General features: G+C 32.7%; 1 protein-coding gene and 1 long non-coding RNA gene across 4 annotated transcripts in view; one reads left to right on the top strand and one right to left on the bottom strand.

Moving 5' to 3' along the window:
• The window catches only part of LOC141481297 (longitudinals lacking protein, isoforms A/B/D/L-like), a 38,636-nt gene extending 25,275 nt beyond the window's left edge, over positions 1 to 13,361 (bottom strand). Inside the window, exons 1-2 of one of the 3 annotated variants that reach the window (XR_012464874.1) lie at positions 12,790 to 13,361; positions 2,647 to 2,785 (exon numbers count right to left, since the gene is read on the bottom strand). Coding sequence is in view for 1 of the 3 variants with exons in the window: in XM_074172697.1 (XP_074028798.1) it covers positions 12,790 to 12,805 (16 nt within the window). In the remaining 2 variants the exon portion in view is untranslated. Of the gene's footprint in view, positions 1 to 2,646; positions 2,786 to 7,696; positions 7,839 to 12,789 lie in introns of those variants that run through there. The other 2 variants (XR_012464873.1, XM_074172697.1) reach the window with 2 other exon arrangements.
• Positions 13,362 to 16,432: 3,071 nt separating this feature from the next.
• LOC141481261 (uncharacterized) lies at positions 16,433 to 16,781 on the top strand. The gene is made up of 2 exons (XR_012464836.1): positions 16,433 to 16,686; positions 16,740 to 16,781. It is a non-coding gene; the product is annotated as an uncharacterized lncRNA (long non-coding RNA).
• The last annotated feature ends 637 nt before the right edge of the window (positions 16,782 to 17,418 follow it).

Here is a 17,418-nt window from a genome sequence, read left to right as displayed (position 1 = left end):
AATGCATCTTTTGATACATTGGGACTTATCGCAAAAATCTATACAGTTTTATATCAAAACATATGAGTCGTAATTTATGTTTTGGTACACATCCCTACTAATAATCGAAGTCAATTACTTTGCATTTTCCTTTCACCAGATGGAACTTCAGATTGGAATTGTGTTTGAATTTCCTCGGACATCTAGGACACGGAAACATTGGCTCTACTCCACATTCATATCGGGAGTGACGTTTCAATGTTTTTTCATATTTGTAATTAGACCCACATTTGGGACAGACGAATCGTCCTAAAAAGTAAAGGGTTAATAGAGAAGTTTAGCTCAAAATATGTCATAAACTGAAATAGATTGATTCAAAGAGTAATTACAATATATACAAGTGGAAAACAATAAAGATACAATATAGTTAATTCACTTACCAGTGAGACCCAGTTTTCAGTTATCCTTAGAAAACATAGGCATAAAGAAACTCCAATATATTTCATGACTTTTTTCAAATAGTTGAAAATTCAAACCAGAGTTTATTCTATAAAAGGGTACAACTTTAGACGAAGCGTTGGTATAACTAATACGAAGCATGAAATTACTAAATGTACTGATTTCATCTAGTTACTTCGCAGCGAAAGCTGAAGAGAAAGACAAAATACGATTTCTCGTTAGCTTTGCAAAAAACAACCGTGGAGGTCCTGGTTTATCTTGGCTAAGCAAGGTCTGAATTTTCTTTCTAACCTATATGGCAAGGAAGAGATAGACAACTTAGGTTCCACCTAGCACCACTTTGCAGGTCTGAACAGCACTATTTTGTGTTGATCACGAATGATTCTAGACTCCAGTTGTTGAAATGAAAAAATAATTTTGAAAGCTACTTTTATGATCAGAATTTCAAAATTCGATTCAACCTAACAGTATATTATGGTTCGTATTGATCAGCAATAAACTTAATTTATCGTCGTAAATGTTTCAGTGACGAGAAATGCTCTGGCGGATTGAGAATTTGATGTCTCTAGAAAAAATGGCAGGAATACACTTCCTGTTCCAGATGATTATTGTTGATAGTAATGCCCGAAAGAAAATGACGCCAGCCGCCACTGGTAAACGTGACGTAGCTAAGAGCGCGCGAATGTACGATGATTTCCCGCCACTCTAGAAGCAGCGAGAATAATTTTACAGAACTTCGATGAAATTTCTACGGCATTCGATTACAATATTTAAAGGCTAGCCACGAGGACATCGACAACCTCTATTTTCCACTGTCACTATCTCACATACATTTTGACAACTGATTGAATTGAAATTTCATTGTGGATGAATGAATATATTACATCATTCTAACCATTCCAATGTCATATCTTTCCAGAAAATACCCGCATTGGTTTGTTACCAGAAATATAATAAGTGCATCCCTGAAATTTATACTTGTTGTTACGAGTTCATCAAGTTTTTTCATTTAGTTATGAAACTGATTCGGATTTTGAATGTAAGGAACTTAATATGTCAATTATCGAGTTCCTCTTCCTTCTTATTACAGTGTATTTTTTCATTTGTATCCAGATTCATATTTTTGGACCGGAAGTTTAATGATATTTTTTTCGAAATGGAAAATATGAATTTCATGAATCTCATTTTTTGGGAAAGAAAGTTTTTGGCTTTCTACTACTCCATTTTGATACAAAAAAAGGATGAGGGAATCTTCCAAAGAAAGGAAGGATGTAATCAATTTGAAAATGAGTAACTCTATACATGGATGTGTAGATCATGCAAAGAAGTAACTTTCAGACACAAACTGAAAGAAAGTCCTCCTGAAACAGCTACTTTCATATGAACATTGAATTACACGAAAGAAAAAAATTCTTTCGAAACAAATACTTCTATATGAACACTTAATTATACAGAAGATACTTTTCTCTACTCAGTTTGTATTTCAAACATTCGTTGTGGAATAAAAATCAGATATCATTCACATGAGTTCTACTTCAAATGAATGGTAACAAATTGCACTTACATGAAACACTGTCATCATCACTGGTATACATCGATGTTTCGCCTTAAGACACTTGCCCCAAGGCTCTTCAGTACCAAATTGGATGACATTTTTTATTTTCACAATTTGACGTGTAAAATTTTTTTTTCCAAAATGACTATTACCAATTTCAAATATCCTGACATTCATTGACTTATTTCAAAATCTGAAGATTCACCATTCAGGCCGTTCTTCTTCTCATTCTATACAATACCAAATGGATTTTTTCAAACGATTTTTATTGTTTTTCACCTATAAACTTTCTGTTTCAGATGACCCCTTAGAGAAAAGTCCATTGATATAAGTCCGGTTATCTTGGAGGCCAATGATCTTCCCAATCTCTTCCTATCTCTTTCGACATGGTGGAATATTTGCAATAAATTGTATCGGAGGCCTTGGACTGGTATTCAAAGATGCCCTCAAAATGGTTTTTCCAGCGCGCTTTCCGCTTATTAAACTATCTGATGCTTGCAGCAATCCAATCAATAGAAACTTTATTCATCCATTCGGTTCAGTTGCGGTGTTGGAAAAATAGCGACAACAGAATTTTTCTCGAAAAACTTTATTGAAGAAAATGATTATACTATCATTTTATTCTGAAATGTTTTCTGTCTATGTGAAACTGTAGATTGTGTTTCAGTTTGGACCTGTGATCACAATATGGACAGCAAAATTTCGCTTCTTTTTGACATTCGTAGGTGATATGACGCATCAAAGTTTGCTTCAACTTATAAGTCTTCTTGCACACAGAACAGGCAAAAGCTCCTGAAAGTGGTAATGGGAAAAATGAAAAAAGTATAAAACAAAAGGTTTCATGTGCCAGATATTTTTACAAAATTTTTTTTCAGTTGAGAAACAGTTTTGATTCTCAGTATGACATTTACCTAAAAATGTGCAACCATTGTTAGTTTCCAAGTCCCTTGTGATGATATATGATGGAAAAATGACAATAAAAAAAAAGTGAGAAGCTTGATACTCCACCATAACCATGTTGATAAAAAAGAAATATTGGGCAATCAGGTATAGAAGGATTTTTGGAATTTATTCCTGATATCAGGGGTCATCGGAGATATTAACTCAGGATGCATGAAGAAGCTAGCCACTAGCGCCAGCGAAACGTCAGGAAAAAATTCCAAAAATCGATTACCTTCGAACCCGGAAAATACTGACATTGTCTGCTAGATATAATGGATAGTGTTGTTTCACAACTGTTCATATGAAAAAATTTTCAATTTGACATTCTCGAAATAGTTTATCATATTACTATCAATTTGTAAGGAAAATCGACTTCGAGGTCTTGGAAAAACTGCTATCTTCCTAAAATTTTCAAGTAGCATGGAGGCTTGTGTCATACATTGTTTGAAAGGTATTTTTATAGTTCATATATACAGTCATTTTTCATTTGATTGATTACTTATCGAGAAAATTGAATATAAGTACTTGAAAACCTATATCTTGTAGAATCAAAAGTGTCGTGAAACCGATATGACTTCAGCTATTTCAACAAATACAGGTTAATTATGATAACTGATACTAGAATCGTTCTCAAACATAGTCTGTTTATTTCAATCTATTGAGGAAAATCTAACATCTTGTAAGTACAGGTCAGCTTTGACAGGTAATTGTTAAACATTATTTTGTGTTCGTACTTCGTTGAAATTTCCCTAAATGTTAAATGAAAAATTCGAGTTGAAATTTTCAAAATATTCGATTGTAAAATAATTGTACTGATAGTTTTTCATAAATAAACATATTTGTGGAGGTAAATGACATCTGTAATAGTAGTCAAGATCATCGAAACCCAAAACTGGCAGACCGAAATAGACTGCTTGGGTGTCAAAATACTCAGTAACAGACAACGTAAAAATTGACAATTTTGGAGGAAAATATATCCTCAAAGAAGCAGGTACGGTTTCAGAGTAATTACAGGACTACTTTTCGGACACTGTCCACTCAGAAGACACCTACCTGATCAAACAAGAGCTGCGCTTCCTGCAGCCGAAATCCCGGCTTCAGGATGTGCATCAGAAGAATAGAGACGGCTCAGGATATTTCATATTTGTAATGAAAATGGAAAACATGAGAGGAATAATGAGGTAAAGTGAGATAAAGGTTAAAGTATCTGAAGGTTTGTACAAAATGGACGAGTCAGACGGCTTTTTCAAACACGATAGTATCGTTTCGAATAATCTCGGGATTGTTTCATCCAGAATGAGCAATTCAATGACTCCTATTATGCTACCAGAAACAATTTGTATCTTTACATTTATTTTGAAACCATAATTTTAGAATAATTTTGTACTTTATTCCAAAATTTTTTGCCCATTATTCAACGGAGATATCGTCGGTTCTGTAAGCTTAACGTTAAGCTAGCAGAACACAACCACAAGAAATATTTTGTTAGCTTTTCCTTTAGGCTGACACTACCAAATCGAAAACTTTCACATTTTGAATATTCTGAATTGGATAATCACAAGCTCTTTTCAAGCTCCCCTATAAGCATATTGAACATTTTTTTGCTTCTCGTTTGGAAACACACAATAAAAGTGAAACAAATTTTCTGGAAATATACTCTGAATATGGGATAAATCTGAATATGCCATTTCCACCTTTTTGCGATTACTCAATATTTGTTTTTTTTTTAAATTCACTAGGACTGTTGCTTTACCGTTATGCTAACAGAAGCAAATTGAAATTCTTTCCTTCTGCGGAATCTTCGGATTTGCAATAATTTCAGGCTCATTTTAGGTCTTTTGATTTCTCTGTTGAACAAAACTATTGAATAAAAAAACAACACGTAAAACCATCGACGATAGGGAGAATAGGAGCCTGAAATGAGCTAGAATTTATGGCGTAGCCTGTTTCAACAAAATGTTTTTTGTGGTTTTGTTCTGCTAGCTCAAATAAATGACGATATCTCCTTCGAATTGAGACTAGGAAATTCGGTAATATAATGAAAAATTTGAACAATATTAGCCTAAAATCATGACCTGAAAATTAATATGGAAATCCAGTGGTTTTGCTAGCTTAAGATGGATATTTCTTCAAGATCACAGTTTACAATACTATTGATTAACCAGTGATTATGAATGCCTGAACTATATTGGAACTTCCTGCGCTACAATATGAACAGTTTTATATCTTGACCGTTCTATTCCTCATTACTTAGAAGTTATCATTGTTCAGTTGATGGACCATTTGGACTTTATAGAGAAAGGCCATTTTGATACTTCTATGTGAGTTTTCTTCCGTGACAACCAAAATATCAAATTTTCCCATATAGTATATAAGTTTTCTGTTTTTTACCAATATTCCAGAGTCAGTTCGATTTTAGTTTTTCGTACTTTACTCAAATAAGCCATTTTCTAATTATTTCAACATACGACAAAATGGCTGAGGTTTTCAGTGTCATTGCTTTTCGAGTTTGAAAGCCGTGATTTTTTGGAATAATTCAACATACATGCAATACACAAAACTCACTATCGAAGTAGTTTCGATAAACATCTGATTTTTGAACGTTGTATTAATTTCTCTTGATCAATAATTATTAGTATTGAAATCCTAATAAAAATATCTTTCAAACTATGTGATACACAATACCCCTATCATTTATTACAACTGAAAGGGATTGAAATGCAGTGTGCAGGAAATGTAGGGATTTTCCCTACATTTCCTGTACCAAGCAAAAAGATCATCTCTAATAGGTGGAAGTGAACAAATTTGCTAATTGAATAGTTTTCTTCATTGGACTCGGATATTCCATTGTAAATGTTTTCATCCATATCATCATAAAAGCTTTATACTATAAGGCAGGTTTCTATCAATAGCAGCGTATAGAAGAGTCAATATCATTCAGACTACCAATAATTCTTGTCAAAATCATAGAAAAATATAAATTGGAACAATATTTTATTAATAAATACATCAAGAAATATGAAAGAAAAGAGAATAGTTCAAAACATAAAGGAAATATTTGAGGAAAATAATTTATTCAGTATAATTTTTCACCTTCCCAAAATTTCGATCATAGTCTACGATCCGAATAAGAAAACACCTCCACCCATCCGTTTAATCGATGAAATTTAGTATGTTGAAAACTAAATCACAAGTGGGTTGATTGAAACTTCCAGGCTCTATTCGACGCGCATTTCACAAAAAATTCATCCACTGATGACGCCAACCTGGTTGGTAAAACAAGCGTCAAGGAGAGTGCTGCAATTCTGGCTCTGGGAACAGTGCTTGTATTGATGAATTACTTCAATGAATCTAATCAATGAATTTAATCAATGAATTTTGTACTGATCAAAAGTATGAAGTCTACAAAAATACAAAAGTTGGCTTGGCAATTTTCTGGCGTAACTATTGGGTTGGCAGGCATAGAAAATGTAAGTCTATTCTAGTTTTTCAGACGATAAATGTTATATAGAGTCTGATATCAAAATGTGCTGTTTCATTGCGAACACGATTATATTGAGTTGCCTACAAAAATTGTCAAGAATGACGGTGGGCAAGTTTTGAAAAGCATAATTTTCATGTTCGACAAAGAGATCCGAGCGAACTGTTACGTGTGATAGAAGAGGACACTGCATTGCAGCTGCGCGCGGCGCGTCTCTCGGATGAAAGAGTGAGTGCATGCTGTTAATTAGCATTTTTTTTTCGAACCAACTGGCAGAAAAAAATGATATATTGGAAATGGCGGCTATTCTTTTTTAATTTGCACTGCCACATGTCACAATTGACTAACATTGATGCCAGGTCATTCAAGTGCAGTTTCGAATTATGTGATTCATTTTATGCAAAATCTTATTCGAGGGCCTAACGTTTTCAAGTATGACAAACTCACGAATGAAATACTATTCATATGTAGGAACATAATATATGCAGTTAATAGGGGAAGATGTGAGCCAACGAAAAATTCAACTCTTAGACTGGCAGTGAAGTCTCTATCAACACTCGGTGAATCATAACGATGCTCAATAAATATACATACAACTGGATATAATTTTACAGAAAAACTGGAAACTCTCGATTCAAAATAACCTTTCAAATCCAACAGGCATCACTGTATCGAATGTACGCAGCTCTCACGTAGCATTTGACAATTCTGATCGCTTTGTTGACGTATGATTTAGCTACAGCAAAAACATTAATGCAAATTGAAGAAAAAGAAAAGTTAATATTTTGAAAATATTCACATATTTCTCATTTATGGAATAATGCCTGATATTCACCAGTCTATCTTTCTCTTTCATCCGAGAGACACAACGCGCGAAGCTGCAATGTTGTGTCCTCTTCTATCGTACAGGACAGTTTACTTTGGCTATTTTGCCACCCATATTCACTCCCATCGAAAGTTTAACCTGGAAATAGCACAAGCACCGCTCTTAGAGTACCTTAAGGATTTTCCTGTAGTCCTTGTGTTTTGTACTTAAAAAAAAACAACATACTTTTTAAACGAATGTGTGAAAGTCGTTTCTAATTTTAATCTTCTACTAACGGTTTCATCAAAAGTTTCATCGTGATAATTCAATTATTATTTTTTCCCATTCTTTTCTTCTGAATAACCCGTATCAATTCTTATTGCTGCAATCTTATTGCTGAAATGTAGATTGGAACTACTCTATTCCATGTACTTGACGTAAATGAGCGTTCAGTGTATATCTATGATGACACCTCCTTGAACAGTGAACACATGCGAACATTGGGGCTTTTTTGCATTCATATTTCATATGACTTGATAGATGTTTCTTATGTTTGTAACTCTTGTTGCATTGTCTACAGAAGAATCTTCGAAAAGATGAATTGAAGTTGGATACATCTGGAAACATGAAAACCGTTACAAATGGAGGGAATAAATAATAAAACCAATTTGAAAGCTTTATCAAAGTAGAAAAAATCAATCAAAGGTGTGATGTTTTTGTTGATGAACTGTTATTGATAATATCGATAAAAGTAAAGACCACAAGAAATTCAAAACAAGTTTCTTTCCTTCTTTCCACTTCTGCTACAGATAAAACGGTCCATTAGTTCAGGAATCTAATTGATTTCTACAAAGACGTAAATGTGCCACAATTTTTTTCAAATTTGAAATTCAGTGAATTCCCAGTTTGATGTCGGAATATAATAAAGTCCAAAATCACACTTTTCATTGAAATTTGATATGTGATATGTGAGAATTCATAACTTTCTAGGGTTTTTCCCACAACTACTCAGTTTAGAAACATTTTATTTCTTTATTTATTTTTATTTTGTATTGTATTATAAATGTTTGTTATGAAATTAATTTTTCATAAGTCTATTATCGAGCTGTCGTCCAAATTATCCATCTGCCTGAGTTATGTTAATTGTTTTATTTTAATTTTTACTTATCATTTTCGTATTTTCTCATCGCGTATCATTGATATGTATGGAACGCCGTTTTACTATTCATTATCAGAAATATTCATTCCTCAATTTATTCACCTAACAACTTATTTGTTTGAATTTAATTGATTCTTGCATTTGTTGGACACATTAAAAACGATTGTTCCCAAAATTTGTTCTATTATAAATGACACTTGATTTAAAATGTTACACGAATAAAATTGCTATTTGAATAAAAAAGACTAATGAAATAACTTGAAGCTTTTATTGATTCCGAAGAGAAATATTGTTTCTGTGTTTTGGAAAATGGAACGCCAAATTACTATGTATTATGCTGAAAAATAATCTATATACATATAGTTCAACTCAGCAATGAACAAACATTTTATTCAACAGTCAATGGAATGTATTATACGAGTTAATTCAACAAACGTTTCAATTTCGCATATAATTTTGATATTTGGATGAAATGTTGGTTTTTTATAGGACTGTTGAATTATAATGAAACTTTAAATTCACTTTCTAAAAGTGAGTTTGGGAATAGAATTTCAATGAATATATTTGAATGACTGTCAAAGTTTTTCCATGAAACATTGTTAGTAATGAAAATAGATTTTCATTTGTCTGAAAATATAGCAAATTAACTTTCCATACTAAATATTTTTCTATGACTAATAAAGATTGTTATATTTCAGTTTTATTGAAAATGTTGAATATTCCCAACATTCACTTTAATGCATTCAATTTAAAATTTGGTTACAACTTTTGTGCGAAACATTTTCAAGCAAGTATCATTTTATTTCATCAATCTTTTTAAAGAGCTAATTTCTGACAATGAATTAAATTTTCTGATGATTTAAAAAGTTTGTTGTATTTGAAAGATACATTCAAAACGATTGTTGATAATTTCAATTCGGCGCTGGTATCGAGCGGATTTATCAAGAACTTCAAGTGTTACATATGGCAACATGCTAGTTCAATTGTAGTACGACAAAACGCCGTTCAACCGTGGCGCCGAATAAAAATTATCAACAATCAATTCAATTCATGTACCTATCACTGAAATTCAACAAAATAATTCAGCTCATTTCAAAGGAATATTAATAATTGGTATTTTGTAAAAATGAATTGTTTTGACTGTTGCATTTAGGTGATACATGAATTAAATTGATTGTAATTTTTATTCGTCGCTGTGGTCGAACGGAGTATTACCGTACTATGACCAACGCCATACATATATGCAGTTGAGTAGTTCCACAAAAAAAAATTAGTTCCGCCGAAAAAAAATTATCAACAATCAGTTCAATTCATGTATCACTGAAATTCAACAAACAATTTTATTCATGTTTCGCAGAAATTGTAGTAAATTATTCGATAGTTACAAAAAAAGTATGTATGACAAACATTTACTTCCAAAATTTCAAACAATTAATCTATATTATAACTGTTCGCAACTTTTTATCAAACATATTAATTCATGTAACATTTTAAATCAAGTGTCATTTAAAATAGAACAAATTTTGCGAACAATCGTTTTTAATGTGTCGAACAAATGCATGAATCAATCAAATTCAAACAAATAAAATGTTAGTTTAATAAATTGAGGAATGAATATTTGTGACAATAAAAAGTAAAACGGCGTTCCATAGAAACGCTCTGTTTTCTCGAAACTAAAGTTTATTGCCGAAAAACAGATGAATATTTAGAACGACACCGCACTTGGGATGTTTCGAGTAGGTACTCATCGTTAACACTATTATGTCGTTTTGTTGGTGTTGTTAATGAATTTTATTATTTGTAAACGCTGTGCATGTCTGATTAATAATTCACCTATTACCAGTCCCGACAACTAATTCAAGAAACACTTTATTGTGAGATTTTCACTAAACAGTTTCGCTAAACAATAGCTTCCTCAGGTGTATCTATACTCCGTTTATAGATACGCCATTTATCGCTATTTATCCTATGGCGGCTTCTTACTTCCTTACCTCAGTGTTGCCAGTGAATTCTGCAGTCTTTCTTGTCTAAATTTCTACTATATGCGTCACATGAATTCGCAGATAACATGACCTGGAAGCTTCTATTTTTTAAACAAAAAGAAGTTCCATATCGGTGTTTTCATGTCGAAGGGGTCTAACTACAATTTTGTGAATTTGGAGGTATGTGAAAAACACATTTATAGATAGATTTTGTAGGATTGGGATGTTCATAACTTTCATGAATTACTTAAGAGAGAATGAAACCCTGGAGGAAAATATGAAAATATGACAGATGAGGAAAAATTGTATAATTCACTTAGTCTGTGATTGAATATATCCAATTGTTTACACTGGACAGTGCTTTGTACGGAATGCCCTTTTACTTTTTAATGTTTCAAATTCCTCAATTTAGTCCCTAAACTCATTTGTTGTAGTTGTAATATGAATAAAAGAGACTTATGAAATAGCTTGAAGCTTTTTTCTATTACAAAGAAAAATATCGGTTCAAAGTTTTGCAAACTGAAACGCCAATTTACTATTTAATATGCTGAAAACTAATCGAAATACATGCAGTTCAACTCGGTAATGAACAAACATTTGTAATAAATGTATATTTTACCATTGAATTCAACAAACATTTCAATAGTTGTGATGCACCGTTTGGAACCTTTGGTGTAGTAATGAGTATAACTGTACTTCTATCCCAACACCTCGACACGTGTGTATCATCTTTTGACTTTTCCTCTTACACATAAGAGGTTCACAAAAAAAACGTACAATACAGGATATAGCAGCCACTAACGGTCTCTCGAGGGGTAGATGATATAATAAGGAAGAAAAAGTGTGAACGAAATCTCGACTTCTAAAAACGACGGAAACCAAGATAAATATATCTCAGTTCCATACCACCTATACACGGAAAACTTTGGAGAGATTTTCAAGGAACTAGGTATGAAGGTGGTTTTTAAAACAAGTCATACACTACAGAGCCTTTTGGGAAGTCCAAAAGACAAAGTCGAGAATTCGAAAAAGTCTGGAATTCACGAAATTGATTGTAAGGACTGCCATGCAAAATATTATGGACAGACAAAAAGATCTATTAAAGTAAGATTTAAGGAACACATAGCACACTTAAAATATGGAAGAACTGAAACATCAGCAGTCGCCCATCATATTTTGCAACAAAACCATTCCATAGACTTTACTTCATCAAGATTAGTTAAACAAGTTAACAACAGCTGGCATATAGATGCCTATGAGGGTGTAGAAATAAGTAAACATAATAATAATATGAATAACGATGGTAGACCAATACATAATAGTGTACTATATAGCTTATTAAAATACTATTTTAATTATTAGAGATACCTGGCTATTACATAAGGACACATTGTAAAATCAATTTAAGACCAGTAGATAAGGCAATATTGTGAAATTAATTTAAAACACTTAAGATTCAGGTATCTAGAACAGGTATATATGGTATACATGAGGATAACATTGTGAGTATATTTAGTTTGATCTTCCTCTTGAAGATGAACTATTGGTGATCGAAACACCTGTTGAGGTGTTGAAATATCGGTTTGGTGTTGGGAAAAACTCCAGTGATATTAATAATTGAAAATGTTGAATATTTCCCAATGTATTGAACTAAAAACTTGGGTCGTATGAAACATTCTTATAAAACTATAATTTTATTCAGTCAGTCTTTTTAATAAAATAATTTCTGAAAGGGTTTTTTTATGAATTGTGAAGTTAGTTGTATTTCAAACATACATTCAAAACGGTTTTTGATAATTTTAATTCGGCGCAGGGGTCGAACGGATTAGGTATTACTATGATGATATAATTCTACAAAAATCCGTCCAACGTCAAAATTACCAATAAACAATTTAATTAATGAATCCCCGAAATTAAATAATCAAAATAATGCAACTAATTTCAAAGGAAATTGATAGAAGTAAAACGGTGTTTTACTATTTATTATGATTTTTGATAACTTTAATTTGGCGCTGCAGTCGGACGGAATATTGTTGTACTTTAATTAGACAAACATGTTGCCAGATCAAAAAAGTTTCTGAATTCGCCTGACGACGCCAGCACCGAATTGAAAATATCAACAACCGTTTTGATTTATGTAACTATTATCATCAAAAAACAGTTTCAGTCGCAGAAATCATAGTGAATATTCTTATAGTTTCAAATAGAGAAATGGCTATTTGAAACAATGAAAAGTAAGATGGCATTTCATAGTTTTGATTGAGAAATCGATACATTCCGAAATTATTTCATCTAGATATCATCAAAATTCCTTCCGCCCCTACACTACTTCGTTACACCCATAAACTTAATGAACAAGTCCTTGTTTCCCCCTTCTGACATATGACACAATGCATTACTTAAAAACATTATATTTATACCTCTTACCCGGTCGGGTTAACATCAGTCCATTCGGCAACACTGTCAATAACGCAGGGGCAAGCGAATATACACCTAATAAACAAACTCCCTACCCTAACCTCATGTTATGACGAACTCACTTGACACACCACCTTACATTCAAAACGTTATGTTCGACTGAATACGACGTTATTTGCTACTGCGTAACGGTAAAATTAGGTAAATTTGCTGCGTAAATGAACTTCGCTTCGTGAGAGGCTATGAAGAACGGTTATTTATTTAGAAAGTCGAAAGAACAACGCACTTATCTGGGGCCCGGTTGCCTACCATCGACTACCCTCGGTAACTCGTTAAGCTCGTTGCAGTGTTCCTACCTCATAGTCTCACGCTACAGAGCCCTTATAATCGTCCCCCAATGCATGAAGGTATAACCAGATAGGGCGTACTTGGCGAATACATAGAAAAGCCATTTATAATAACGAATTGGTAGGTAGGTCTTAGTTGGTATATTTACCTATACAGGGTGTTTCACCACTGGGATCTCGGAAACCAAGAGATACGAAGATGGTTAAATTGGAGCAAGGTTGTACATTTACCTGACTAACCGTGAGAATGTTCTGAAATTCTGAGTAAATCCGGAGATATCCGAAAAAAACAGAAATTTCGGTGAATGGTTTTTATTTTTTTCTGACTTTATTTTTCGAAGGATTCAAAAATAAATTGCACTTCCAAATTGCCACTTTTTCCCTGCTACACAATGATGTTTTCAGATTTGCTATCCGACGTTTCGTCTTCAGGCCACCATCATCAACTTGATTTTTTCTAATGGGCGCTATATGGATTCTTTCTGTTTTGAATAGAACCAGATTTTACCTTTTCAATGTATCATGAGTTATCATATACCTATCATAATTAATTCTTATCATAATAGGCTTTGACTTTGATGTTTCTAAATTTGACTTTCAATTTTTTACACTCAATGACATTTTGTTATTATATAAGTCATTGAATTTGTGCCGAAAAATGGTTTTCACGAATGAAGAAAAAAGAGATATGATACAAATTTATTACAAATACGATAGAAACAGTATTAGGACATCGAAAATGTATTTAAACTTGTATCGCGAAAGACGACAACCACATCGAACTATGTTCAAATTATTGGATCAAAATCTCACCGAGTTTGGTTCGTTTCAAAAGCCAATGAAAAAATACCGAGACAGAATCATCAATAAAAATTTGATAAATGAGGTATGTATGGGGTAAATTAGACATTGTGTCATTTCCAATGAAAATATAACTTCGAACAAATAACAATAATTACCTAACTAAAATGTTAAGACAGAAGTAAATCACAGCAAATACTCAAAATGCTGGCCTTGTTCATGATAACACAACTGTGCCTTTCTTCGAATATTGATTTCCCTGCTCCTCAATCTTCCGAACTCTCTAACAATGCTGTGTTGAAGGTCCTCAATATTTTGATATTATAGTTCAAGTAAACGATATAGCGCCCCCTACCTTCCAGCAGATTCCCTTTAATAATATAGTTAGGGAGCTGACTAACTTCGTTTTTCAATAATCATTTCTGATTATATAAGAATCACAAAAACTATATTTATTTCGTTTATACAGATGAGTGGAAAAGTAGGGATTCAAATAACACAGTGATGATTGAAAATACTTCTGAATACTACTTACTCGTACTTGAATAGATGTGAACCACAATAAACCCTTGCGGGTTGCGGTGGAGGGTCGAATAGACCCACTCACTTGTGACCTAACCTAACTCCTTACTCATATATATATATATATATATATATATATATATATATATATATATATATTTGTTCATTGCATATTGGTCAGCCCGGTATATGAACGGGGCGTTGGTCCACCCAGCACTTCCCAAATATATTTAGGTATATACTTTTCGGAATACTCTTCAGTGGTATGATTTTATTAATAGGCCCATCAGAGGGGTAGATTTTTTCTGAAAATAAAAATTTTACATATCCTTTAAACCTTTGTCAGCCCCATGCTGTTGGTCAGCCCATAGTTATACAAATCGCTATATGAAGAGCATCTTGGTCAGCCCTACAATGCTGCCACATCAAGGGGCTGACCAGGAACGCGATCCATTTCAGTGTATCATTGGATTTCATCGTGAGGGTATCAAGTGTTTTTAAAATCCTGGCAAATCCAGTTTTTTAGAGGTAAACTATGTGTTAGTTTACGGGAAAAAATATATTAGGAAAAGAAAAAGATGCCGTTACTATTGACTATTTAGGTTTCATATAGTTTCTGTATTATGTATGATTGATTACTTGTTTATTTTGTGGTAATTCATGATCACTTTAATGAAATGAATAAAAACACTTTTGTCTAAGTACCACTAGTTGATTTTATGTATACGACCAGTTTCGGGTTTGACCCCGCATTATTAAGTATTTTTTCAATACTTCAAATCAAATCAAAAATCTTTATTTCCGTAGACCTAGGGACGGCATGGAAAAAGTCATAACTCAGTACAATTACAATGAGGTCACAATCATAAAACAACATAATTATATGATATATTACATAACATTCAGACCATAAAAAGGGTACAAAAATTAAAATTTAAAATTCCAAATCAGACTGAAAAAATTCATCAAGCGAATAAAATTCCTTTTCACATAATACTTTCCGAACTTTTTGTTTAGAGAGCTTTACACTAGTTATTTTTTAATGGATATTGGGAGCTTGTTGTACAGTTTTTTTGACATGATATGAGGTCCATTAGTCAACTTGGCTAACTTATGACTAGGAATGGAAATGTTATAGTTTTTTCTCAGGGTGAAGCCCGAAAGAAGACATGTATCATCTCTGTTCTAAAACTTGAAGCAATTTGATTTAACGTAGATTACGCAATCAAAAATATACATGCAAGTAACAGTTAATATATTCAACTTTGCAAATAGTGGTTTACAGGAATCGAGTTTTTTTTTAAAACAAATTGTTCTAATATTTTTTTTCTGGAAAATTAATAAGACACTGATTCTATTGCAGTTGCCAAAACAAATAATACAGTAATTGAGGGCAAAGTAAATATATGCATAATAGTAACTTTTAAGAATTTCTATAGACACAAAATTACGCAGATTCCATATAACGAAACAATGTGTCGCTAATTTCTTCAGTATGAAATCAACATGATGATTCCAATTGAGTTGGGAATCAATAAAAACTCCTAAAAATTTTTTATAGTTTACCTGTTCAATATTTTTAATCTCAGACCTAACCAATACACTACAATCAGTTTCCTGAATTGTAAAGAAAATGGTGTTGGTTTTAAGATTATTTAGAATCAAGCCATTCTTAGAACAATAATTTTGCATGTTGAATACAGCATCATTTGCTCTTACTGACAATGTTTCACATTCCGAACCACTGACAGTAAAAGATGTGTCATCAGCAAATTGTATAGAGCACTGTGGATGATTAATTTTTGAAAGGTCATTAACAAATAAAATAAATAGTGTAGGCCCCAAAACACTACCTTGAGGCACACCTGTAACAACGTTTCGAAATTCAGAGAAAAATGACCCAGTCTGAAGCCTAACTTTAACAACCTGTGTACGACCAGTTGAATAGGTTTCAATCCATTTCAGACTTGAACCATGAACGCCCATGCCAAACAGTTCATCAAGAAGAAGACCATGATGACTGATATCAAACGCTCGTGTCAAGTCTAAAAGAACACTAAGTGATTTTTCATCGTTGTCGAAGTTTGATAATACATGATTATGTAGAGAAAGGATGGCATCCTGGGTTGACAAGCCCACTTGAAACCCATATTGGTTGTCAGATACGATATTGTATTTATTTAAAAAGGACACAAGTTTTGATATGATTCTTCAAATATTTTCGAAAATGGAGATAGTAAAGCAATACCTCTGTAGTTCGACATTACATGCTTATCGCTTTTTTTATAGACTGGGACGACCATTGCTTGCTTAAGTCGGGAAGGAAAAATACCTTCAGAGAAAGATAAATTGATTAGATAAATCAGAGGTTCCATTATTTTCAAAGCAGCCTTCATTAAAACATTGCCTGGCAATTCATCAACCCCACTGGAATTTTTCGAACATGCGAATTTAATTATTTCCACGAGTTCAGTTTCATCTATTGGATAGAGGAAAAGACTCAGTTTTTACACAACGATTTTCAATGCCACCAGGTGCAGTATTTTTTACTAATGACTCCACTGAATCGACAAAATAACTACTAAATGCTTGAAATATACCGGGACCATCGTCAACAAGTACACCATCGCCAATGTCTTAGATGAATCGTTTATAATAGTATTTTTCCTGATGATAGACCAGGCAGCTTCAGATTTATGTTGAGCCTTGAAGAATTGATTATTAAAGTATTGACTTTTTGAGAGCACAATTTTTTGTCTATGATTTTTTAAGAGTTGCTTATATTGACCCAATAAATGTACATTGGTTTGGCTCTTGTTCAAATTATAAATATCTCTGAGTAATATACCTTTTTCAACGATATCCTTAGTAATCCATGGTTTGTGTCTACTTGAATTTTGATTTTGTTTAATTTTTTGAAACTGTTTAGGAAAGGATATATCAAAAGCTTGAAGAAAAACATCATGAA

Source organism: Leptinotarsa decemlineata, unplaced genomic scaffold (assembly GCF_025532065.1).
Source record: "Leptinotarsa decemlineata unplaced genomic scaffold, Ldec_3_MD MMD2_tig00000133_RagTag_RagTag, whole genome shotgun sequence".
NCBI lineage: Eukaryota > Metazoa > Arthropoda > Insecta > Coleoptera > Chrysomelidae > Leptinotarsa > Leptinotarsa decemlineata.
Note: the sequence above shows the minus strand (reverse complement) of the source record. Positions and strands in the feature narration are given on the sequence as shown.